Source organism: Suncus etruscus, chromosome 6, assembly GCF_024139225.1.
Source record: "Suncus etruscus isolate mSunEtr1 chromosome 6, mSunEtr1.pri.cur, whole genome shotgun sequence".
Lineage (NCBI taxonomy): Eukaryota > Metazoa > Chordata > Mammalia > Eulipotyphla > Soricidae > Suncus > Suncus etruscus.
In genome coordinates, this window is record NC_064853.1 from 45,895,944 (window position 1) to 45,920,701 (window position 24,758).

The 24,758-nt window shown below is 46.2% G+C and overlaps 1 protein-coding gene across 1 annotated transcript; it reads left to right on the forward strand.

Annotated features, from left to right (window-relative positions):
• The first annotated feature begins 3,679 nt into the window (after positions 1-3,679).
• PEF1 (penta-EF-hand domain containing 1) lies at positions 3,680-22,839 on the forward strand. The gene is made up of 5 exons (XM_049774980.1): positions 3,680-3,712; positions 14,021-14,345; positions 19,811-19,966; positions 20,387-20,530; positions 21,978-22,839. The coding sequence occupies exons 1-5, from the start codon at positions 3,689-3,691 to the stop codon at positions 22,205-22,207; spliced, it is 879 nt and encodes a 292-aa protein (XP_049630937.1). The 5' UTR covers positions 3,680-3,688; the 3' UTR covers positions 22,208-22,839.
• The last annotated feature ends 1,919 nt before the right edge of the window (positions 22,840-24,758 follow it).

Genomic DNA, 24,758 nt, shown 5'->3' on the forward strand with positions numbered 1-24,758 from the left:
AATTGCCCCTGGTTTGGGGGGGACCCATATGGGACGCCGGGGGATCGAACCGCGGTCCTGATCCTTGGCTAGCACTTGCAAGGCAGACACCCTACCTCTAGCAGGGGTCCTCAAACTTTTTAAACAGGGGGCCAGTTCACTGTCCCTCAGACCATTGGAGGGTCTGACTATAGTAAAAACAAAACTTATGAACGAATTCTTATTCACACTGCATATATCTTATTTTGCAATGAAGAAACAACACAGATACAAATACAATATGTGGCCCGCAGGCCATAGTTTGAGGACCACTGCGTCTAGCGCCACCTTGCCGGCCCCTCTTTTTTTTTCTTCTGTAACTGGTATTGACATCAGGCAGAGGTCAGGGGTCATTTCTGGTGTTGCTTGGGGACTACTCATGCTGGGGCTTGAACCCAGGACTTTAGCATGCAAAATATGCACACCAGCCTTTGAGCCCTCTTTCTGGCTTCCACAAAGCTGCTTTAGATGTTGTGTCCAGGAATGTCCACCAAAGGAGATGATATTTGAACTGAGAGCTGAGTATGGCAAAGAGGATCCAATCCCAGAGAAAAGCCAAAGAAAAGCATTACAGGTCAATGGAAGAACTAATCCAAAACTTTAGAGGCATAAATATGAGCTTGGAATGTCCCAGGGGTAGAGATTAGGACAACACAGCTAAAATGAAATGAGGACAGCAGTGGCTGATAGTGATTCAGGAGATGTAGGCTGAGTATCATTCATAAAGACTGTGAAGGTTGCGGGGGCCGGAGAGGTGCATGCAGCTGACCTAAGACAAACCACAATTTGATCCCCCAGCATCCTATATGGTCCCCAAGCCTGGAGCTATTTCTGAGCGCAGAGCCTGGAGTAACCCCTGAGCATCACCCGGTGTGGTCCAAAAACCAAAAAAAAAAAAAAAATTGTGAAGGTTCTAAGAATATATATGGCTATATGTTACTGTAACAGTGATGGAAACTTCTGAAAGAGATAAAGCCCAGAAATATGACTTGATTGACATTTAAGACCATCATACTGGCAGTCCTATGAGGAGCATAATGTGGGAGAAAGAGCAAAAGTAGAGAGATTGTCCAGGGACAATGGTAATTATCAGGATCACAGTGTTTGTGTCTTGGAGTGAACAAAGAGTGAAAAAAAGGAGAGAAAAGTATACTTGAATCTACTGTTGAATTAAAGCAAACGAATGAGGAAGAGCCAGAGAGATAGTACAGTGGATAAGGCACTTGACTTGCATGTGACTAGCCTAGGTGATCCCCAACACCACATCCCTTGAATACCATCAGGAGTGATCCCTAAGCAGAAGCAGAAGTTAAGTCCTGAGCATATCCAGATGTGGGCACAATACAAACAAAAATGGAAGAGGGAGAGTGTATGGAGAAAGAGGTCATGCAAGAATAATCCTTTTTTTTTTTCTTGAGAGACTGGGTACATTTTCTGAAATGAAAAAGAAATTTGTTTTGGAGTAAACATCAGAGGGAATGTGTATACAAGGTAGGTGAGGAAAATGACACTGATAATATTAAATGCAAAAAAAGGCAAGAATATACTAGAAAGTATGAAAAGGTTAAGTGGAGGATGGAATTGAATCTGAGCTTTGAAAGAACTGAACATAAACCTAGGTATAAGCAATTGCCATGCATTCACTTTTCAGTTCCCTCTACAAATGTATCTCTTATGGATGAAGCAACTGAGACTCTGACAGATCCTGAGGTTATGTAGTCCTACAATTATAAAGTGGCTAAGTCAAAATCCTCACTTCAAAGCACTAAGAGTGTTAAGTGGGGGCCCGGAGAGATAACACAGCGGCATTTGCCTTGCAAGCAGCCGATCCAGGACCAAAGGTGGTTGGTTCGAATCCTGGTGTCCCATATGGTCCCCCGTGCCTGCCAGGAGCTAAGTGATGGAACTGAACCTAGTACAGCACAAAAGGCAGAGGTTTAAAATCTAGAATTAGGGAGTCTAGGATTAGGGAGGTGAAGTTGTATCAAAGTGTGAAGGATCTTAAAATGAAAAGGTAGATATTATTTTGTAGGGACTGATAAAGATAGCTATAAGAGACTGGTCAGTGCACAGGTGCCATGGTTAGCACTGTAATTTCGGAAAGATGGTTTAGATGGCCTTATAGCACCACGATTTACTTAAAACAATATAAACAAAAGGTCTGTTTCAGGCACTACCCTAGGTACTGGGGATATATGGACAAGAAAAAACAACTCTATCCACATGAAGAACTTCAGATTAATCAGATGTAAACCCTGAACTGCCAAGATGCAATAAAGAGCATGGCTATGATGACAGTTCTTCATCAGGATTTGACCTATTATGGAGACCAGGAAAGACATCCATGTTGAGAACTAGGTATCTATAGATACAGTTTTAGGCAACATTGTCTCTAGCCCACTGAAAACTAGGGAAAACCTGTCTGAAATTATTTCTCCATTTATGAAAAATAAAGAGGCTTACAAGAATCCAAGCATAAACTTAAAAAGATAAGCGCAAATCTAAGTTCATTGCAGCGGTAAGCACAATTACTAGGCTATGAAAATAGCTCAAATGTCCAACAGTTCATCTTTGTCCAAGGCATTGGATAAAGAAATTGTGATATTTATACACAATGAAATATTAATGGCCACAAGAAAAGGTGAGCTAAGGGGCCCAAGCGATAATACAATGGATAGGGCATTTGCTTTGCATGCAGTCAACCTGGGTTTGATTTCCGGCATCCCATATAGTTCCCCCTGAGCACCGCCAGGAATGATCCCAGAGTGCAGAACCAGGAGTAGCCCCTGAGCACTGCCGGGTGTGCCCCCCCAAAAAAAAAAACAAATAAAGAAAAGATATATAAGAGAGAAGAGACAAAAACTCTTTTAACAGAAACTAAGGATTAAAGTATAGAATGACAGAGTGTAGGGAGATGGGAAGGAAGAGATGGACTAGAAATGACATAGGAACAGTGGTGGAGGCTTTTTTTTTTTCTCACACTTTTCTGGTGATGAAAGTGCAGTAACTTTGTACACCAAAACCATAAAGGTTAATACTATTATATCTATGACCTAAAATACAGTAAAAACAAAACAACTTAAACTTTAAAAGTAAAAAAAAAAAAAATAAAGAGGTTCCATTCTGACAGTGTGGATTTTCTTCACCGAAGACCACAGACTATTCCAAAATTGCTGACAGATGGTGTGTCTCTGCATTAGAGGGAAGCACTTCCACCATGGCCTCAAACTTTTCGGTTCCTCGTTGTCACGGCAACCATCTGGGCCCTCCAGAGGAGGACTCAAGAAGTGATGTCAGCACTGTCACAATGTCTTTCCAATTGCCAGGTTAGAACATGGCCACCACGGCAGGACAATCACTTAGGCTCCTCCCTAAATATCTAGCCCTGTTTTAGGAACCTAGTTGAGGACGGAAAAGGGAGGGACAGTCCCGCCATGACAGTGCCAGAGATTCCCGGAAGTCGCCAACAGCTCATTCTTCACTCCGTGCTTCTTGGGCGGGGAGGGACCTGACTCCCGCCCTAAAGAGCGTCACGTCACTGGAGGCGAGTCACGTGACCACGATGGACAGCTCAAACAACCAATCAGAAAGGGACTCGCCCTCGGCGGAGAAGGAGAGGCGGGTTTAAGACCATAGCCACGCCCACTCGGCGTGCGACGTCAGCGTCGCCATGGCCAGCTATCCGTACGGGCAGGTGAGTGTGTGAGGGGTCAGTGAAGCCGGAACCCAGCCTGGTACCCCTAGTTTTGCTTTCTCCCGGCTTTCCCCGCGCCCTGAGATGCGCCGCCGCGAGGTCTCCCTCGTAAGCGAAAGCAAGAGAGAAGGCCTGTCGCGCCTCTCTCACGTCACGGAGGTCGCGTCGCTACCCCTTTGACGTCGCGCCTGAGAGGATTTTGGGGGGGCTTGGAAACACCCCCCCCCAGGTTTGGCCTGAGCCACCCACAGGGGCGTCTGTGAGGGCTCCAGACTGGGTGATCGATTCCAGGTGATGACAGAACTTTCAGAGCACTGGGCCCAGTGGGCCCATAGTGTGGGGTCACAGGTGGCACCCCACCCTGTGGCCTGTATCGGTTTCTCACTAGTGCCACCTTCGTTCTCCCACTTGGGGGGAGCCAGTAGGTGAAACTGGGAGCCAATGCAGGCCTGGGGGGCCATGATCATATGGGCCAGTGCTTCATCCCCTCTGGCTGACAACTCAGTTCACTTGGGGGAAGCCAGTGAAACTGGGAGCCAATGCAGACCTGGGGGGACCGTGATCACATGAACCAGTGCTCATGGCCCCCCCACCCCCCGGCTGACACCTCAGTCCCACCACGAAGCTCACAACAGGGTGTGTCAAGGCAGGGCAGCTAGGGAGGTATCCTGAAGCAAGTGGCTTCATTAACCTCGAAGAAACAGTTCCCCTCTCTTTCTAAATTAGGCCAGAACCAAGTTTTTGCCTCCTTGGCTGCCTGGAGAAGTAATAAAACTTTTCTTGGTGCAGGTAAGCGTGTAATGGGTGTGCCTCCTTTCATCATTTTGATTTTCAGTACTTCCCGGAAGGTTCTCAGAATTGACCCTGCGTTCTAGAAGAAAGAACTGAAGGCAAGACAGGATTCCTGAATGGCTAAGATGATTCGAATTAAGGGATAGAATCCATCCCGGAAAAACGGGCTAACCAGATCCTCTGAGGCATCAGAAAGAACTAGGCTGAGTAGTTCCAGTTTCTCAGGCGTGGCAGAGCCCTTTGAGGGAGCAGGCTGGTGCAGCCTGTATTCACTGTTTGAACTCTGTTCCCTCAATCGTGGAAACCCAGGAAAATTACCCCAAAGTCATCATACAACAACAAACTCAAGAGGTTAATGTCTTCCTCAGGATAGCAGCAAGAGGGTGAGGCTTTATGTGGAAATAGAAGACAGTCAGTCTCGTAAAAGACAGGAGGTGGGCCAGAGTGGTAGCACAGTGGTAGGGAGTTTGCCTTGCACACAGCTGACCCAGGATGGACCGGGTTCAATCCCCAGCATCCCGTATGGTTCCTTGAGTCTGTCAGGAATAATTTTTGAGCGCAGGGAGAGGAGTAACCCTTGAGCGCTCTAGGTGTGGCCCACCCCCCCCCAAAAAAAAAGGATAGGCGGAGCCTCAACACTTCATGCTGAACTTTTTGAAATGAATGTCAGTATTAACAGGAGTCTGTAAAATAAATAAGCTGGGGAGAGGCTAGGGTGCTAATGTTGCATGAGGCTAACCAGCACTCCTTTTGAGGCCCCCCACACACCCTGCCAGGAGTGATCCTTGAGTGTAAAGTCAGGATTAAGCCCAGTGGACCCCCATATAAAAATTTGGGGAAATATTTTGTTAAAAACAATAATGTATTTTATTACCACTGGGAATCTTGGCCTTATACGTATGTTTTGTAAATCTGACAGATTTACAATTTAGCTATGGGGTATTCTTTTCTTCATATCTAGTCACATTGCTGGTAGCACTGGTATTCCTGAAGAACGTAGTTTGAGGAGCCATTGTCTTGTGATGCACAGCATCTGTTAAAGAGAGCCTGCTTCGGATTCCACCCCGTACCTGTTATGTATTCAAGCAATTAAAATTTTCATAAGTGATTTTGGAGTAATTTGTATGCATCTCCAAAGCAGTGGCACAGTAGCCTTAATGTCCAGGTTCTACAGAAGAAGGCTAAAATTTTAATTCTTGTGCATGAGAGTCATGCTCTTGGACAAATCATCTAAGGTAGGAGTCCTTAAATTATTTTTTGTTTGTTTGTTTTTGGGTCACACCCAGCAACACTCAGGGGTTACTCCAGGTTCTGTGCTCTGAAGTCGCTCCTGGCAGGCTCGAGGAACCATATGGGATGCCGGCATTTGAATCTGGTTTGTCCTGTATTGGCCGTGTGCAGGGTAAGCACCTTACCGTGGTGCTATTGCTCCGGCCCGGGGTCCTTAATTTTTTTTTTAAACGGGATTCGTTCACTGTCCCTCAGACCATTGGAGGGCCAGACTTTATTTATTTATTTTGGTTTTTGGGCCACACCCAGTGATGCTCAGGGGTTACTCCTGGCTATGCACTCAGAAATTGTTCCTGGCTTGGGGGACATATGGAACACTGGGGGATTAAACCACAGTTCATCCTAGGCTAGTGTGGGCAAGGCAGATAGATGCCTTACCACTTGTGCCACCTCTCCGGCCCCATGTATTTTTTTTTTTTAAACTCGCCTGGAGAGAGAGCACAGTGGTAGGGTGTTTGCCTTGCACACAGAAGGACGGTGGTTTGAATCCCAGCATCCCATATGGTCCCCTGTGCCTGCCAGGAGCGATTTCTGAACGTAGAGCCAGGAGGAACCCTTGTGTGCTGCCGGGTATAACCCCCCCCCCAAAAAAAAAAAAAAACCAAAAAACTGAACAAATTCCCTTGCATATTGCACACGTCTTAATTTGAAGGTTTTTTTTTTAAGGAAAAATACAATATTTAAAATGAAAAATAAGTAAAGTTAAATCAACGAACTTAGCAGTATTTAATGGGAACTATGAGCCTGCTTTTGGCGGTCTGTAGTTTGAGGACCCTTGTCCGAGATTGAGAGGAATAGAGTCAAGAGAGAAGGAAGGGAGTCAGAGTGCGGCGCACATCCCACATATGCATACTGCAGGCCCAGGAATGAGTTGATAGCTAAGCAGGACAGGCAGCAGATGCAAAACCACCCAGTGGGCCTGATAAATGTCTTGGTGGACTGCATTTGGCCAACATGCCTTAGTTTGAGAACCCTTAAGCTCTAGTTTCCTTACCTGAAAAAGAGAGAACTAGTCCTTCATTGGGCTGAAATGAGGATGAAGTACAATGAGGCCCAGAGGGAGTGTGACACATTGCTAATCTCCACTGTGTGCAGATTAAACTGTGGGCGGATTAAACTGGAACATTACTAATCTACACAGTGTTGCTCACTGCTAGTCTACACTGTGGCATATTGCTAATCTACTTTATGTTGCACATTGCAAGTTTATGCGATGCAGAGACAGAGCAGCTGCTGTACTGCTGTTCTCTGGCCAGTGCTACCTAGCTTGTGCTCAGATGCACACTGAAGTGGAATACAGAAAAGCATATCTGGAGCAGAAGAAAAGCATCCCTTCCTCCATCTTTTTGTTTTGTTTTGTTTTGTTTTTTGTTTTTGGGTCACACCCGGCAGCGCTCAAGAGTTCCTCCTGGCTCTACGCTTAGAAATCGCTCCTGGCTGGCTTGGGGGGACCATATGGGATGCCGGATTCAAACCACTATCCTTCTGCATGCAAGGCAAACACCCTACCTCCATGCTATCTCTCCGGCCCCTTCCTTCCTCCCATCTTTCACTGGCCACCTGGTCAGCTTCTGGTCCAAGCTGTTCTCAGAGAGGAAATGGATTGTTTTTAAGAGACCTTGGGGGCCCGGAGAGATAGCACAGCGGCGTTTGCCTTGCAAGCAGCCGATCCAGGACCAAAGGTGGTTGGTTCGAATCCCGGTGTCCCATATGGTCCCCCGTGCCTGCCAGGAGCTATTTCTGAGCACACAGCCAGGAGTAACCCCTGAGCACCGCCGGGTGTGACCCAAAAACCAAAAAAAAAAAAAAAAAAAAAGAGAGAGACCTTGGGTTTGATCCCTTGAGCTTCTTCCAAGAAAAAGTAAAATGAATGCATCCAGGAGCCTATCCTGCCTTCTTACTTTGACCTGGAGGAATCCAGCCTATTTTTAAGAACTTGAGTCCAAATTTATGTGACTTTCCACTATTTCCAGCCCCAGAGTATTTAAGCCTTGTCTGGGGCTTAGTAAAACCCTTATTCCTATGGAGGAGCCATCTTTTTTTTTTTTTTTTTTTTTTTTTTTGGTTTTTGGGCCACACCCAGTAACGCTCAGGGGTTACTCCTGGCTATGTGCTCAGAAGTTGCTCCTGGCTTGGGGGACCATATGGGACACCGGGGGATCGAACCGCGGTCCGTCCAAGGTTATCGCAGGCAAGGCAGGCACCTTACCTTTAGCGCCACCGCCCGGCCCATGGAGGAGCCATCTTAATGGGTTTCAGTGCTTAAGAGCTAGATCTCTAAGGCTAGGTTTATTTGAAAATTTCTGCTATCCTGTCACTTTATAGAACTTTCTTTCCTTTCTTTAAAATAGTACACAGTAAATACTCCAAGTGGAAGAGCGTTACAAACATGGAAATTGTAGAATCTATTATAAGTACTATATGTGAATGTTAGATACTAAGATCACACGGGAAAATACCTAACTTATTGTGTTTGTAGAGAGGGTAGAAAGGGCAGGAAATCTTCAGGAGGTAATATTTAAGTTAAAAATTGGAATCACAATCAGAATTGGCTGAGTGGAAAAAGGAATTATATTCCAATGGAGGGAACAGGAAGAACTAAGTCAGGAAACAAATGGACAGACCTTGTACTGGAGGTGTTTAAGGAACATCCTATATGGTCCCCTGAGCCTGCCAGGAGTAATTTCTGAGTGCAGAGCCAGGAGTAACCCTTTAGTGCCACCAGGTGTGCCCCCCCCCCAAAAAAAAAAAAAAAGTAAGCCAGCTCCTTAAGAGCCTGGAATGCCTTTGGAATGTGGGCCTCATCCTAAAAGCTGTCAGAGTGTCATGGGTGCTTTGTATCTGTGAAGCAGGCAAGATGGGAGCCAGGGAAACTTTCAGAATTACTGAAATGATTCAGGTTAGAGGAATAGTGACCTGGTGGAATGTATTTGAGAAGCATTGGGGAAAGAGAATTGAGAAAATTTGTCACCTAATTGAGATGTGATGAAGGGGAGGAAAAAAGAAGAGATGCTTTGGAAAGTACCAGGATTTCAGTTTGTGTGGAAGGAGGCAAGTCTCTGAGATGAGAACATAGTGGGAGGGGGAGATGTAGAGAGAAGATCCTGGCAAATACATCTGTGGGGCTGCAGCTCAGGAGAGATGAGCTAGAGACAAAGATTTTGGAGTGTCAGCATAGAGACGGTAATTGAAGTCTTGGGACAGTTCTTGGCTCACTGTTCATTGGCTGCAGGTTTCTGGCCTTAAATATTTTAGGAGGCCCAACTAGTGAATGCACAAACCTCTTCTATATTCTTGTGATTGTTTAACCCAGTGTTTCTCAACCTTTTCCTGATTTTGGGCCCCTCCTGACCTAATTTCCTTCCTGTTGCCTCCTCCCAGTTCTACAGTTGGTCCACTTTTTTCTTCCCGTGGTTCCCCATTGATGCAACTTTCATGTACAAACTCCTCAGAATATTTTGGAGATCCACAGGGCCCCAGGTTGAAAATGCTGGTTTAACCAACTAGAGTGGGCTCTGGAGAACACTTGAATTGGTAGTTCTGAAACACAAGATTGTCTTTGTATTGTCAGCACTCTTCCTATTAAGACTTAGCATGGGGCAACTTTGATATCTCCTAACTTTTCAGATATCTTAGGGACAGGTGCATGAGCCCACAGAGCTGGAAGAAATGGTATTTTCTGAGAAGGCTGTTCAGGAGAAGTTGAGCTCTGTACTACTTATAGAAATCAAGATCTAGACACTGCTGCAGCAGTGATGGACTAAATAAAATGGTTGAACTAGTGGATCTTTGGGATTTCCCACAGTGATGTGCTTCTCTAGGTATTGGGATGAAGAAAGAACAATTCTTCTGGAAATCCCTGATTTCTGGGTGTGAAACTCCTAAAAGAGCATCTACTCCAAACCTGTTTTCCATCGTATTTGACAGTATATTTCAGACAATGTTGTGGGGCACCCACTCAGTGAGTGGACACACAAGAGGAGAATGGAGTGGACTCAAACAGACCCTATATTCATTATTTGGGGGAGGGGCTCACCTGGTGGTGCTCAGGGAGCACCTTCCTAACTGTGCTTAGGGATCACTCTTGGTAGGGCTTGAGGGACCACATTTGGTACCAAAGATAGAACTGGAGAGCCTTAGCCTCTGTACTGTCTTCCACCCTGAGATCTTGTTTTCAATTCTAGCTCAATTTTGCTATCTGGTTCATCACATTCACTGGATTAAACTCTATGTTCATCGTGTCTCCCATAAAACAGGGACAATAGCACTTAACTCCCAGACTGAGGTCAATGAGACTCCCTTAACTGGAAGCATCTAGCAGAGACTACGAATTAATCATGAACCATCCCCTCCTTCACACTAGTTATATCAAATGTAGTTTGTTGTGATTAGTAAAGACCATGGTTACTGGACTCTCCTGACTTTTTCTTCTCACAGTTTTGTATCTATCAGCATACAGCATGAGTTCTGGAAAACTCAAAAAAAGGGTTGTCAACATGGAGTAGTATAAATGAATGTGAAGCCTAACTCCGCTTTCCTGAAAATTGTCTTTCCCAGACTTCCACTCCTGCCTGGATTCTACCTCAAGAGGAAGCTCCACTTTCCTTGTGCAAGTTAGAAACCTGAGTCATTCTAAACATTTTTCTTTCCTCACCCCTCCTCTGTCTCTGCCCTAATCTAATTAGTTTCCAAGTCATGTCTGGTCTATCTCTGAAATAGCTTCAGAATCCAACCTGTTCTCCAAGTCTGCTGTCTGGTCCAAGCTCTTCCTGCCCAGCACTTTGGCTACTGCCTCCCCCACTAGCTCATTCTTCACGCCACTGCTGCTTAATTCTCCACACAAGGCTCTGATCACTTCCCGCCCCAATTGGAAGCCCTTCTATGGCTCTCTGTCTTCTCCGGCATAAAGCCCAAACTGTAGCATGGTGGTTATTTGTTCAAACGTTTATGGAGGTTTGCAGGTGCTGAGCACTGTGCTAGAGCCTGGGGTACCATAATGAATGAAACCCAGTGTTTGCCCTGGGGAGTTCACTCTTGGGTGGGAGAGATGATAAACTACTAGAAGAGCAGAGAAAATACTAGAAGAGCATGGTAACTCAGTAACAAGTCCACCAGGCGAGGTACTTGGACTGAGGGTTATAGAAACCTGTCTTTCGAACTCATTTGCCCCTGTCCCTGCTTTTAGCCCTGTCCCTATCCACTTCCTCTGAGTTCATAGGTTTTTCTTCTTTCTGCTTCAAATGTCATTTCAGCCTTCCTTTGAGGAATGTCTATGCATCCTTCCAGACCAGCTACACTATTATTATTAGCACCTCCAGGAAGCCTTCCTTGACTGACTTTATGCTTTTGTTTATTTGGTAGTTCATTTTTCATTAAACAACAAATTTGTCTGCTCAAGTCTCCTTTGTAGCAGTACAGTACATTTTTCTGATAGCATTGATCAGATTCTGTTGTCATCTTCTCTGGACTCTCAAGAGCAAATTCCACCTAGCCTTGTGCTCCCAGGACCAGCACAAAGCCCCTCACATAGTACTGTGACTCTGAATGAACCTTTATGCACCAAGTTTCTTTACATGAAGATAGATTGGAAGATAGATCTGACATATATTTTTTCTTAGATTGTTGGGAGGATTCTGTGTGTCTGTGCAAGTATTTTGTACACTGTATACCCGAGAGCTTTGGTAAGACTGAAAGGAAAAGTTCTGTTGTTGCCAGGTTGCTGGGCTTAGCAGTGCCTTGGAAGGTGATAGTGCCTTGGAAGGTGATAGTGCCAAGGTTCTGTACATTTGCCCTATGCCCCTCTCTACAGTATCTCTTTTGGGGCTGGGGTGCTTCCCAAGGGATGGGCTGCACTACAGGTGTCTTTCTAGTATAGCATATAGCTTTGCTGCAAGGACTTATGTGATGTAACTGCTTCCACAATTGGAAGACTTCCAGATTGTTCTTTAGGTGGACCTAGACTGCAGAGTGCCCTCCTGCTCCTATCCACCCTACACTGGAATACTGTGCCTGTCACACTGGCAGGAGGCATGCATCCATAGGGGTGGGTGGGATGGTGGTTGGGTCTAGCTCTGCCTCTAGCTCTCCTGTGTCAAGCAGTATGCTTTGTTTTCCCGTCCTTGACCAGAAGGGGTTGAGTGATTGGCTTCCTGGGTGCCTCTCCCACCACACCCATTTATCTTGTGGGGATAAGCAGGGGAGTCTTTCATTCTTTCCACTGTTGTTTTAGTGGAAACCATCCTGTTTTTAGTCTTTTCTTGGTGGTCCCATGAATAGAGCTAACATGGTCATTTTAAACACAGTTTCCTTCTTTTCAGTTTGATGTTAACAGCCTGTTTTTGTGTCTGAGCTCTGTCAAATCATTTCACTCTCCTTTAAATGCCCATTTTTCCCCCTCAGCTGGCCCAGGGCTTGGCTGACAATAATATAACTGTCATGACAGCTTCAGTGTATTATTGATTTGCTTTATGCCTGGCACTATTGTTAGAAAAGCACCTTTTTTTTTGGAGTTCCTCTGAGGGTACTACAGAGCTCCTTGAGAACCTAGCAAGGGAATGGCCAAGGTTTTGTTGGTTCAGTAATAGAACACCTGCCTTGAATGTGTGAGGTCCTGAGTTTTGATCTTCAGCATGACAAGAAATAAAACATTTTAGCAACGGAGAGTTAAGGATGTGAGTCAGTGGTTGAATATGTGTCCTGTGTGTATGAGGCCTTAAAATCCATCCCCAACACCACAGAAACAAAGCAGGGTCTAGCACCAGAGGTTCTCTGTCTGTCTGGTTGGACTCTACATTGTCCACCCACATTGATCCAACTAGAGAAACTCTTTCATCACAAATGAATTGTTATTTATTTTTTCTGATCGTTTTACCAGAAGATTCTTTAGCCTAAAAGTTAAACTAGCAAAAATCAGCTGCAATCTATTGAGGGATTACTATAGTTGTGAGGAAACAGGCTCAGAAAGATTAAACCACTCCCAGGGACAAAAACTCATCTGCAGAGAGCATAGTTTTTTGTGTTTTTTTGTTTTTGTTTTTGTTTTTTAGAGAGCATAGTTTTAACTTGAGATTTCTCTATAACTTGATGTTGGTGCAATTTGTAGGGTGGTGGAACACCCATGATTCCGAACAAGAAAGGAAAAGTGTTTGTAAAGAAAGTGCACTACCTACTGTACTATCTTCAAGAACAAAGGCTATTGAGGCTCAGAAAGGGTAAATCTTTAGTCCAATTAGTAAGTTGTAGAACCTGAACTTGGTTTTTCTATCTCTTGGCTGGGTCCTGGGGTACTTGTTTTGCATATGGCCCACACAGGTTTGATCGTAAGAGATCATATGGTTCCCCTGAGCCCCACCAGGTTTGATTCATCATAGAGCCAGTAGTAAACTGAGAGCACTGCCAGTTGTGGCTCCCAAACAAACAAAAAATAGGTTCCTGCCTCTTTCCATGAGTGAGAACGGTGGAATGTTTATGCATCATGTGCTATAGCAGCATTTCTCAGCCAAACACCATATGCTCTGATCCTCGGCCATAGGACTTTCCAACAGGGCCACAAGTGAAAATTGTGTAAATGGGGGGTGGTGAGATGGTGGCATAGCACAAGACTAGGAGGCCAACTAGTAGAACAAGGGGACTATGGAAGAAAAGAGGTCAGAAGGGAGCCAGTGTCCATGAAAAGGTTGAGAAGCATTGAGCTAGATAAGAAACACCATCGATGGTTGAGAAGCATCAAGCTAGGTAATGAAGACATACAACAGATGGAAACAGTACTTAGAACTGAAGAAGATCACATTTGGGCCATGAACCCTTTAGTTAGAGAGAGGTAAAACAGGCTGAGGGTTTGAAATTTTCTTTGATTCATTTGCCTGCTCAGTTCCAAGCATCAGCTGTGCTAGAGACTGAGGTGAAGTGTCAAAGCAGGTGTGATGCCATCCTTGGAGTCTCTTGGTATGCAGGGATGGGAGGATAGGAGGGCAGGATTCCAGCCCTGACTCTATGGACATATTGGTTTGAACTTGGGTAAGTTGTGTCTCCGCACGAAACCTGACTTGAGCTTTTAACATAATAATTCCCTAAAATATTTACATACACAACACTTTCCATCTAAGAAATGAGATGGCTCCTAATTCCAGCCTATGGGCAGGTTTGAGAGAGTGGCAGAGGTCAGAATACTACTACTACTGCTAGCATCTGCCCACCATTCTGAGTAATGTCTTCCTCTTCTTGCAGGGCTACCCAGGTGCTGCAGGTGCTGCAGGACAAGCACCCGGAGCCCCGCCTGGTGGCTACTACTCTGGAACCCCCCATGGCGGAGGGCAGTACAGCAGTGGGTTACCCCCTGGTGGTGGTTATGGAGGAGGACCTGCCCCAGGAGGGCCTTATGGACCACCCACTGGTGGAGGACCCTATGGACACCCCAATGCTGGGGGACTACCCTCTGGAACTCCAGGAGGTCCTTATGGTGGCGCAGCTCCAGGAGGTCCCTATGGACAGCCTCCTCCAAATTCCTATGGAGCCCAGCATCCTGGGCCTTATGGACAGGGCCCTCCTCCAGGTGAGTAGGGGTCGGGACTTCAGGCCTCTGACTTGGTTCGCAGTGGTCCTGGCATCTATGTCAGCCCTTCTGTGGCTCTGCAGGCAGCCTCCGCATGTTGTATTCACTTCAGCTCACATCAGCAGAATGAATAGGCTGTTGGCTTTGCTGTGGCAACCACACTCTCAGGTCCCTTTGGCTTACTGTGAAGATTTATTCCTTTGCTTGCTTACTTTTGCTTGCATGTCAGCAGCTGGGAGTTTGGTGTGATGTTCTGCTTCACATGTCTTTTCTTTCCTGTCTCTGAGCTGAAGAAACAGCCTTTCCAGACTAATGTTCTCCCCTCCACTCACATTGTGTCCACAGAAGCTAGGAGTCAGATAGGAAAGTCTGTATTTCTTTGGAGGAGCTGTTGGCTACCTGGAGGAGAGGGGATTTGCAATTCTTGACAGGGGATGGAGGAGAAGGCACTATAGTAAATAACTGGAGAGAGTAGCCTGGTAGGGGGTGACACTGTCTTTGAGGGAACTGCCCACTTCGTGTGTGAAAAAGTAAGTGTGCACTTATTGTGAGTTTAGGCTTTTGTAGTCAGACTGTCTATCAAGCCAATCAAATTTCTCACTTCTTTAAACATTTGTGTTCACATCTACAAATGGGGGCTCTTAATTGTTTTGTTTTTCAAGACTGTTACTTCCCTGAATGCTGAAGAGATAGTACAGCAGATAGGGATTTGTCCTGCATGCATTTAACCTGGGTTCAATCTCTGGAATTCCATTATGGTCCCACCACCACCACCACCAGGAGTGATTCCTGTACACAGAGTCAGGTATGGACCCAAAATAAAAAAAAAAAGATTGTTATATAGGCTTGGTGAAAAGATAAAGGTAAACAATAGGTGTGACATCTGACATGTAGTGTGTGGGAAGGAATTCTGAAATGAGATTCTGTGAGAAAACTCATCTGGGACATTCTCACAATGAGCTATTTACCTTTGAAGTCACAGCAAGTATGATGAGCCTTATTATGAACAAATGCCGAGGGCAGTGGCAAAGGAGCCAGAGGATGGACTGTAGATGAGGAGCTGGACTAGATGGGGTAGAGCAGGAGAGACTTCTAGCTCAGTGAAGGACTCTGAGCCCTCAGAGGGAGTGTCAGGAAAGGTGAGTACCGACCCAGCTTCCTCCCACGCTCACTTCAGAAACTTCAGAAGAGAGTGAGTTGGCAGTAGTGTTGCCTGGAAGCATCAATACACCTGCAGGGCCTCCAGGGAAGGGCCCCTCTGGGAAGCAGCACCTCTGCATACAATCTGTCTGCCAGGTAGCTATGTGTAGCTGCTCAGACTTCATCCTTAACCACCACCGCTGCAGTTCTCCCAGAAAAGCCTACAGTTTGTGGTGTTTGCTTCAACTCAGCAGCTTCATGGTGGATGCCCGTGTCTTTTGACAGACTTGTCCCTGAACCGGCATGAAGTCACTGTAGGGAAGGAGCTTTCACATCGGTATGCACAGAGTCACTCATTTTCCAAAGCTTCTTCTTGCCTGGCTGCCATGACCCTTCTCCAGTGCCCTGTTGCCATATGAAGTGGCCCGGAACTCACCTCAGTCCCTGCAAGTTTGGGATGACCATTAAACTCCTGGGACTGAGCTGAGAGCTCAGAGGGCTAGAGCACACACCTGGTTTGTGCTCAGCCCCAGGTTTAATCTATGGGACTGCATGTCCTCCTACCGCATCACTGGATGTAGCAATTTTGGCCCTGAAAGCTATGCATTAATCAGGTTTATCCAATTGGACTATGTATCCTAAGCACTGCTTAGGAGGCTAGCCACACACACAGCCCCAAAAACTAGAGAAAAAAGTCCTAAAGGCTCTTAATCTTGAGACCCAAAAGGCCTTTCCAACTTCCTCTTAGTTCTTACTCCTCACTCCTCTTAACCCAGTCTCCTCAGAGTACACTTTTCCTTTGCCTCTAACTCCTTATCTCAACTTCATCATTCTTGCAGACACATATAAATATATCTGACTATTGAGAGTTTAAGGCCCTTGCCTTGCACTGTACCTTATATGGTCCCCTGGCACTGCCTGGAGGGATTTCTGACTTCAGAGCCAGGACCATGCCCTGAAGCACTTCTGTTGTCCCAAAAGCAAAAATGTCCACTTTTATGTGACTCCATAATCCCAAGTCATTTGCTATAATTTTCTGTTATCTCATTAAGTCATCATAGCAATCTTGATCTTAGGAACCAGTATTCAAGAAATTAAACATTTGCCTAAAGTTACAAAAGCTAATAAGTTCTAGAGCCAGGATTTGAATACAAATACTGCTATTTGCTTCCAGAGCTGGAGCTTTTCTGTACAAACTGTGTAGACCACACATGTTATAGAAATTCTCTCCAGTGCCCTTTGTCTCTTTTCCCTATAGAGACAGCTGCTATTTAGGAAGAGAGTAAGGCCTGCCTGGGTTTCCATTTGAGAGCTCAGCTACTCCCTCTGCATCTCTGTAATTGAGCATGGTTTCTGTGCTTCACACTACCGAAAGTGGTCTCTGATACATTATAGTGGAACCTTTTTGGGTCATTTAACTCAGTTGCATTATCAGTGGTATAACTAACTTTTCCTATGAGAAGATCTAGTTTGTTTCTGCTTTTATTTGCCATCCTCTTGCGTAATCACGCCTCCAACTCATGCTGCAGGACTTTCCAATTCAAATGAATGAACGTGTTTTCAAGTATACACACAAAGCTTCTTCCACTCACACACACACAAATACACACACACACACTTACATACTTCTGACATATACACACCCCTTTTTCATCCTTTTGACAGACCTATTAACTATTTGAACCTTGACAACAGTACGAATAATCAGCAGTTATTATCATAATTAGTTTGTGCCAGCTGCTGACTTAAGGGTTTTCATACATTGTTACATTTAACCTTATGAAATTAAATCTATTGTATTTTTGTTATACAGATAAGAAAACAGATACAGAAGGTTAATTTGGGTGATACCTGGAGTTACTCAGGGTCTACTCCCAGCTCTGTGCTCAGGGGTAATTTCTGCAGTGGTGCTTAGGACCATCAAGTGCAAACCCAGACCTCCTGCATGCAAGACATATGCTCAGCACCTTCAGTGGTCTCTCTGGCCCTGAGAGAATTAAAAAAGCAAAGCTGCAACAGAAGGAACTGGTACTTGAACCATGAAACCAACACTAGAGTTTGGTATATCAGCATCTGAACATCTTCCCTTCCTGCATCTGGCTCTGTGCTAGGACTGGGGGATTAGAGATGAGATGGGCTCACAGGTTTCACTTAGGAAGGGACAAAAAACAAGAGGGGCCAAAGAGATAGTACAGTAGGTAAAGCAGTTGCCTTGCACATGGCTGACTCCAGCACCTCATTTGGTCCCCCTGCCAGGAATAATTCCTGAGCTAAGAGCCAGAGTAGACTTTTAGTACTACCAGGTGTATCTCCCACCAAAAAAAGCTGGATTTTTCAGGGCAATTGAAAGGTGGAGTATGAAGGAGAGAAGGACACTTCGCCAGGGATGAAAGATTAGGTACAACTTTATGTAAGGAGGAGTTTTTTATTTGGGTTTTGAAAGTTGAACAGAATATGGATATAAAATGATGAAGAAAAAGTGGATTAAGGCAGAGAGAACAGTGACTAAAGTCTGGGGGTGGAAATGTGTAGGGTGAGTAAGAGTAACTGTAATTCATCATGGCTGGAACAGAAGCTTGAGGGGACAGAGTAGGAGGCAGAGCTGGGGAGGTAGACCACATCCTGAGGGAAGTTGGCATGAAGTTAATTTGTTAATTTGGTTGGTTTGGACCATCACCCAGCTGTGCTCAGCGCTTACTCTTTCCTGCCTCTGCACTCAGGGATCATTCCTGATGACAGGGCTTGGGTACCATCTGGGTGCTGGGGATCAAACTTGGGTCAGCTGTGTTGAAGGCAAGTGCCTTACTTTACTATCTACAGCTCCTAAAATGCAGTTTTTCTTAAAACAGACTTTAATTTTTGTTTGCTTTGGGACCACACCTGGTAGTGCTTGGGACTTACTCCTGGCTCTTAACTCTGGATCATGTCTGGCAGGGTTCAGGAGACCATTGAAGTGCCAGGAATACTTGGATTTTATTCTATAGACAATGCAGTGCCTTTGAAAAAAATTGAGTTGGGTAAGAGGGAGGGCAGGTAGACAGATACACGGTGATAGTTGTGACAGAATTACAATATTATAAGCCAAATAAAATAAACAAAATTTTTGTGCCCTCCCACCTTCCAACAAATACATTGTTTTTTTTTTTTAAATAAAAAGCCTTGAGGTGAAGTTGGAAGAAGTTGGTGTGAGAAGAGTTGAATTTTACTAAGATTGCCTAGAAGCAAGTGAAGGGTGTTAGAGATTAGTTATTTGGAGGGTGGGGAGGGTGTGGTTAGGTTGTTTGATATGTTGCTCCATTTCAGGTGAGAGGTATCCGACAGGGCAGGTGAAGGAGAAAGAAATGCCTGATTATGAAATGGATAGGATCAAGCAACTCCTCCAACTTGGAATGAATATGTGCCACAGACCTCTCCAGGGTGCTTTGCAGATGATAGAGGGGAAGGAATAGAGTACTTGATGGCCTTGGATCAGGGGTCCTCAAACTTTTTCAACAGGGGGCCAGTTCACTGTCCCTCAGACCATTGGAGGGTCTGACTATAGTAAAAACAAAACTTATGAACGAATTCTTTTTTTTTTTTTTTTTTGGTTTTTGGGCCACACCCTGTGACGCTCAGGGGTTACTCCTGGCTATGCGCTCAGAAGTTGCTCCTGGCTTCTTGGGGGACCATATGGGACGCCGGGGGATCGAACCGCGGTCCATCCTAGGCTAGCGCAGGCAAGGCAGGCACCTTACCTCCAGCGCCACCGCCCAGCCCCATGAACGAATTCTTATGCACACTGCATATATCTTATTTTGCAATGAAGAAACAAAACAGACACAAATACAATATGTGGCCCGCGGGCCATAGTTTGAGGACCACTGCCTTGGACTCTGGTAGCTCCTGAGATCAGGTGTCAGCTCCAAATTGCCAGAAAATTCCCACCCCAGGACCTTTTGCTATGCTTCCAAATGTGTAGCTCAGGGCTGTACATGTTAAGTGATTAGCAGACATTTTTTTGGGCTCTCATTCTCTGGGGAAGAGATAATCTCGTTTTTCAGAGAATTCTTACTATATAAAGCAGCCCCTGTTTCTTAGAAATTTAAGAAGTGACTTAGAAATTAAAAAGTGATTGGAGAGTGCTTTAGGAAATGCCCTGAAGGATTGATTGAATAGAAACCAGCGACGGATATTAGGGACGCTACACTGAAGGTTCTCTTCTGCCTGAAGCTGGTTCTTTTCTGCATGGAGCTGAGTGCTTCTGTGAGGCTTAGTGGCTAGGCAGGTGGTATTCTGCTGATGACTGGATACATTCTCCCTGTCTTGATTTGTATACCTGTGTGCAGGTGGCGCTCCTCCCAACGTGGATCCTGAGGCTTACTCCTGGTTCCAGTCAGTGGATTCCGATCACAGTGGCTATATCTCCATCAAGGAACTAAAGCAAGCTCTGGTCAATTCCAACTGGTCTTCGTTCAATGATGAAACGTGTCTCATGATGATAAGTGAGTCCTCACCCTTCTCGATGATCAGTGCTAGGCTAGGGCAGAACCCCTGATACTTCACCTCAACCAATCTAAGGAGAATTTCTTTGGCCTGGGAGGATTTCAGTCAGGAAATTGGATTGGAGTGAGATTCCCTAGATTGAGTGCTCTTTCCCCATAGATAATCCCTCCCCCCAAGTTCTAGACCTGCTGATTTAGAGCTGCCAAGCACAAAGACAATTCTGGGAAGGTTTACACCAAGGCTGGTCAGTGAGGGCTGGCACATCATTTGTGGAGGTGTTTTAATGAATGCTTTTAGGCCTCAGGCCTATGGCTCTGTAGAGTCTCCTCACCTCAGGAGAAGGGTTGCCCCAGTGGGAGCTGTGAACCTTTGGCTCTGTCTTGACACCTTCCTTTTCTACCTTCCCTCATGTACCCCAGACATGTTTGACCAGACTAAGACAGGTCGCATTGATGTCTACGGTTTCTCAGCCCTATGGAAGTTTATCCAGCAGTGGAAGAACCTTTTCCAGCAGTATGACCGGGACCGCTCGGGCTCCATCAGCTACACAGAGCTGCAACAAGGTGAGGGCAGACAGGCAGAGACCCGTCTCTCCCTCCCAAAGATAAGAGTGAGAGGTTGCCTCTCTCAGGTGCAGCTATACTACTAGAGGCCATGTGCAGCACTGACCCACTTTTACCCCTCCAACCTGACTGGGGTGTAGAGCCAATATGTGGGGCAAGACAGCACTTGACTCCTAGATCAGAGCTGGCCTCTGCTGTGGCGAGTGTGGCTTGCGACAGGACAGCTGGCAAAGTGCCCTTAAATGCACGCTTGGAGCCAGAATACAGGAAGTGTGGCTCTGGTGGCTCTTCTTTCCTTGTTTTTAGTGGGTTGAAGGGAAGAGGTCTTGAGTCTCAGAAAGATGACTAGAAACAGATTTCTGACCAACTCTCAGATCTAGAATATTCCAGAAGGAGCAGCTAACTGGGTGTAGTTGCCTAATGTCACAACTTAGAGTTTATTTATGACTCTAGAGGATGGGTGGCTGGTGAGATGTTGAGGATCTTACCTGACAGGGAGCTTTGCCACTTGGGAGTAGGGAGAAAGGGCTCACTAGAGAACTTGGCCCTTGGTCTAGCCATGGGTGTCAGACTGAGAAGAGTTGTAGCCTGCAGTGAGCACAGTCTGACCTGCTGGGAGGAAGGAACAACTGCACAGATCTACTGATCTGGCTATGCTCTTACATGGGTATGATAAGGATAGTATTAATATAACAAAATGAAAATTGGCAGAATGCTAACTTCTGTGCCAGGTCCTTTTGTAAGCTCTTTAATAGCTGGTGGCATTTATTTTCATGTGATTGTTACTCTTCACTGTTTCTTACCCTTAGATGAGTCCTCATTAACAGATGAGAAACTCAGACTTTGTAACATAAACTTGCCCAAGGGTCCCATGGAACACAGGGAGTTGAACTGTCAGACAGGTTGAGAGGAAGGAGGACACATCCTAGGTGGAGGGATGGAGCCTAAGGAGCTGTGTGTGACTGGAACCTGCCTAGCAGTCTTGCTTGGAGAGATATGGGCGGGATGTTGTTTTTACTCACAGCTGATTGTGCACCAAGTACTTTCTGTGATTGCTTCTGTGAGCCATATAGAACCTTCAAGTGTAAGCCTCATCTCATAAATGGTGAGGCAGGGATGAGCAAGGCTGGGCAGCTCATGAGAGACGGTCTCAACTCTAGCTGGGCCTTCCTACCTAAGGGGGGACCCCGGAGCTAAGGCTTCCTTCCATGCTGCTGCAGGTAGGTCAGATTTTGGGTGGGTCATACTGAAACCACCATAGGAAAGAAGAGGAGTAAATTGGGTTAGGACCTTCCAGCTGAAGGGAGCATGCACATCGTGCCCCTATTAGGCCCCTGCCACCTTGAGTGACTCTTAACATCTCTATACTTTTTGCTTCGAGTTCACTCCCTGCAGTAGTGATGGGAGTGTTCACACTGAGCTTGTCCTGTGTGCCCTTTCTCTTTAGCTTTGTCCCAAATGGGCTACAACCTGAGCCCCCAGTTCACCCAGCTCCTGGTCTCCCGCTACTGCCCACGCTCCACCAACCCAGCTATGCAGCTGGACCGCTTCATCCAGGTGTGCACCCAACTGAAGTTGCTGACCGAGGCCTTCCGGGAAAAGGACACAGCCGTCCAGGGCAATATTCGCCTCAGTTTTGAGGACTTTGTCACCATGACAGCGTCTCGGATGCTCTGAGCCAGCCTACCTTGGAGAATAGCGTGCCTGGAGCCTCCCTAAGGCCACCTCCCTTGTCCCCCTACATAAAAAGATTTTCCCTTGCCTGATGTCTGCTGTTCCCAGAGAGGCAATCCTGTGTGGACTTGGGATGAGGCCACCCAGGAGGGGCGTGGCTGAGGGAAGGACTAGAAGTTATTTTCTTTATAACCTTTAACATGCCATGGCACCAGGAACAGCAATTGCCTCTAGCTGCTCCTGTTCCTGAGGCCAGTGGTGTGTGCTCATCATCCCCTCGCCCATGCTGCCCATCAAATGGACTGTCCTGTGGGTTTCCAAAGGAGAACCTGACCTCATGTGAGAGAGCTTGTCCATAGTTCCCCCTCCCCTTGTTGGGTTGTGTTGATTTCCAGCTGTTCAGGGCTCCCCTGGCAGAGGGAGCTTGAACCGCCTGCTCTGCTCTCTGGGCATCTCTGTGCTGGCCCTCTGCAAGTTGAACCCTTCACTTGCCAGCCATTCTCTGCTTGGCTCCATCTCCAGGGAAAAGTTGCCACTTTCTATTGCCAATTTTTTTTAATTTGCATTTTGTTTCTGGGGCCAAAAGTTTAGTCAAAATGTAAGTATCAATAAAAGGATCAAACTCCAGAATGGCATGTTTTTGCACTTACCTTTCATCTTCCGTTCATGTGCTCATCTGTTCAATCATTGGTTTAGTCTGTCATTCCACCAGTCTGCCAGTGCACTGCTGCACCATGTAGCAGTCAGCAGCTTGTGGAATAGGGACTGTATAGACGGTTTTCATTTCCCAGGGAAGTGTGGGAATGTGCCCAATTCTGGTCAGTATTGCCTAGACCTTGGGGGTTAGGGAAGGGTGGGTAGCTTAAGGACCTCACCAAGTTTCACACAGGACTGGCTCTTCAGACTGGAAGCAGTTTTTCCAAATGCATACAGCATGCCCTTTTTTTGCTCAAGCTCTAGTTTTTATCTTTCAGACAAACAACACTTATTAAGTCATGACGTTTATTAAGTTCAGACATCTGTACTTGCCAGCCACATCTTCAGATCAGCATGATAACCAATGTACACTGAATGTCTAGTAAGCCGACAGAATTTCAATCAAAAGCCAAGAGCCCAGACATTCTGCTTTGCCTGAGGGACCTTCTCCAGGCTAAAGGAGTAATAATCCTGCTTTGGGGGATGAAGCTGATAAAGTAGGACTTCTTGCTGGCTTGTGGGTGAGCAGCTCTATGGGCTCAGCAGGTATATCAGTGGGTGAGTTCTACTCCATTCTCGGTGCTGCCATTCTAGCATCCAGTACTCTAGTCCTTTCCATGGCGGAACCTGTTGCCACTCTGCAGTGTCAATGCACTGGCTTGCAGGCTCCCTGCTCCCACCTTGACTAGCAGAAAATCCCCTTAATGTAGATTGCAAGTCCCACCACAATGAAAACATGTATTAACTTTCTCTTGGGCCACCAAAATAGACTTCCACACTTCCTCCATGCCTACCCTTTAGATCCCTGCCCCCTTTTTTTTCTTGTCCCCAAGAGAGGTTGGCTCTTCAGTGCTGCTTTCCTGAGCATGTGTCCCCATCCCTGAATCTTCTCCAGTTATCTGAACACCTCCCAAATGGCAGTGTAGGAGCACTTCACTGGAGACTACCAGCAAAGTGGAGAACAGAACTGTGGCCACTGGGGAAAGCTTCAGCGCTTTCTCAGCTCCCATCAAGCCATGTGCTTGCAAAAACCCAGTCTCTTATCCTGGCACTCTGGGAGTCTTAAGAGCCCAGGATCCAGGTTGGTCCTCAGGGGCATCAGTTGCATCTTGTTCTGAACTCTGTACCTGTCCCTGGCTTGACACTACTCCCTACCTGGCTGTGGGTGCCTAGGCCAGTGAATGAGTGGAAGGACAGTCCATAAGAGCTTGTAAATGCAGAATTTCCAGGAGAAAACATGGCCTGCCTTGCTGCTTAGGAGGAAGCAGGGAGCCATAGCAGTGATGAGCTGCAGGACCACATCTGCCCCACTTCCTAGCATGAGATGCCAAAGGGAACTGGTGGCTTCTCTGAGGCCCCACAGAGACTAAGAACACAGAAGGCACCAACTGAATGGAGACAAGAAAGGTAGGCAGCTAACTTCACTCATGTCCACCTCTGGTGCTTACTGCCCTGCAGTCTTCTTTGCAGAGAGATGACTCCTGACCCCTTTATTCTGTCATTCTTGTCTCAAAGATGATCTGTGTCCAACAGATCTTTAGGCCCAGTGTCCAGCCAGAAGAGGAGTGAGTCACACCTAGGCTGAGCCCAGATAGGGTGGGGACAGAGACATTGCCACCCTAAGCCAGGGAGGTAGAGGGAGATGAGAACTAGAGGGTAGAAGAGAGAAGGTGCCTGGCATGAGGGCTGGAGGGAACCAGGACTTCAGAAAAGAGAACAAGAACGGTAATGCTCAAGGATGATTCTGGCACCCTGGAATTCTGCCTGTGCTGCCAGGGTGCACTCCCCCAGCGTGGGGAGGCTGGTGAACCTTCCTGACCCCTATAATCCCCTCTGCACTCAGGGATCACTTAGGTGG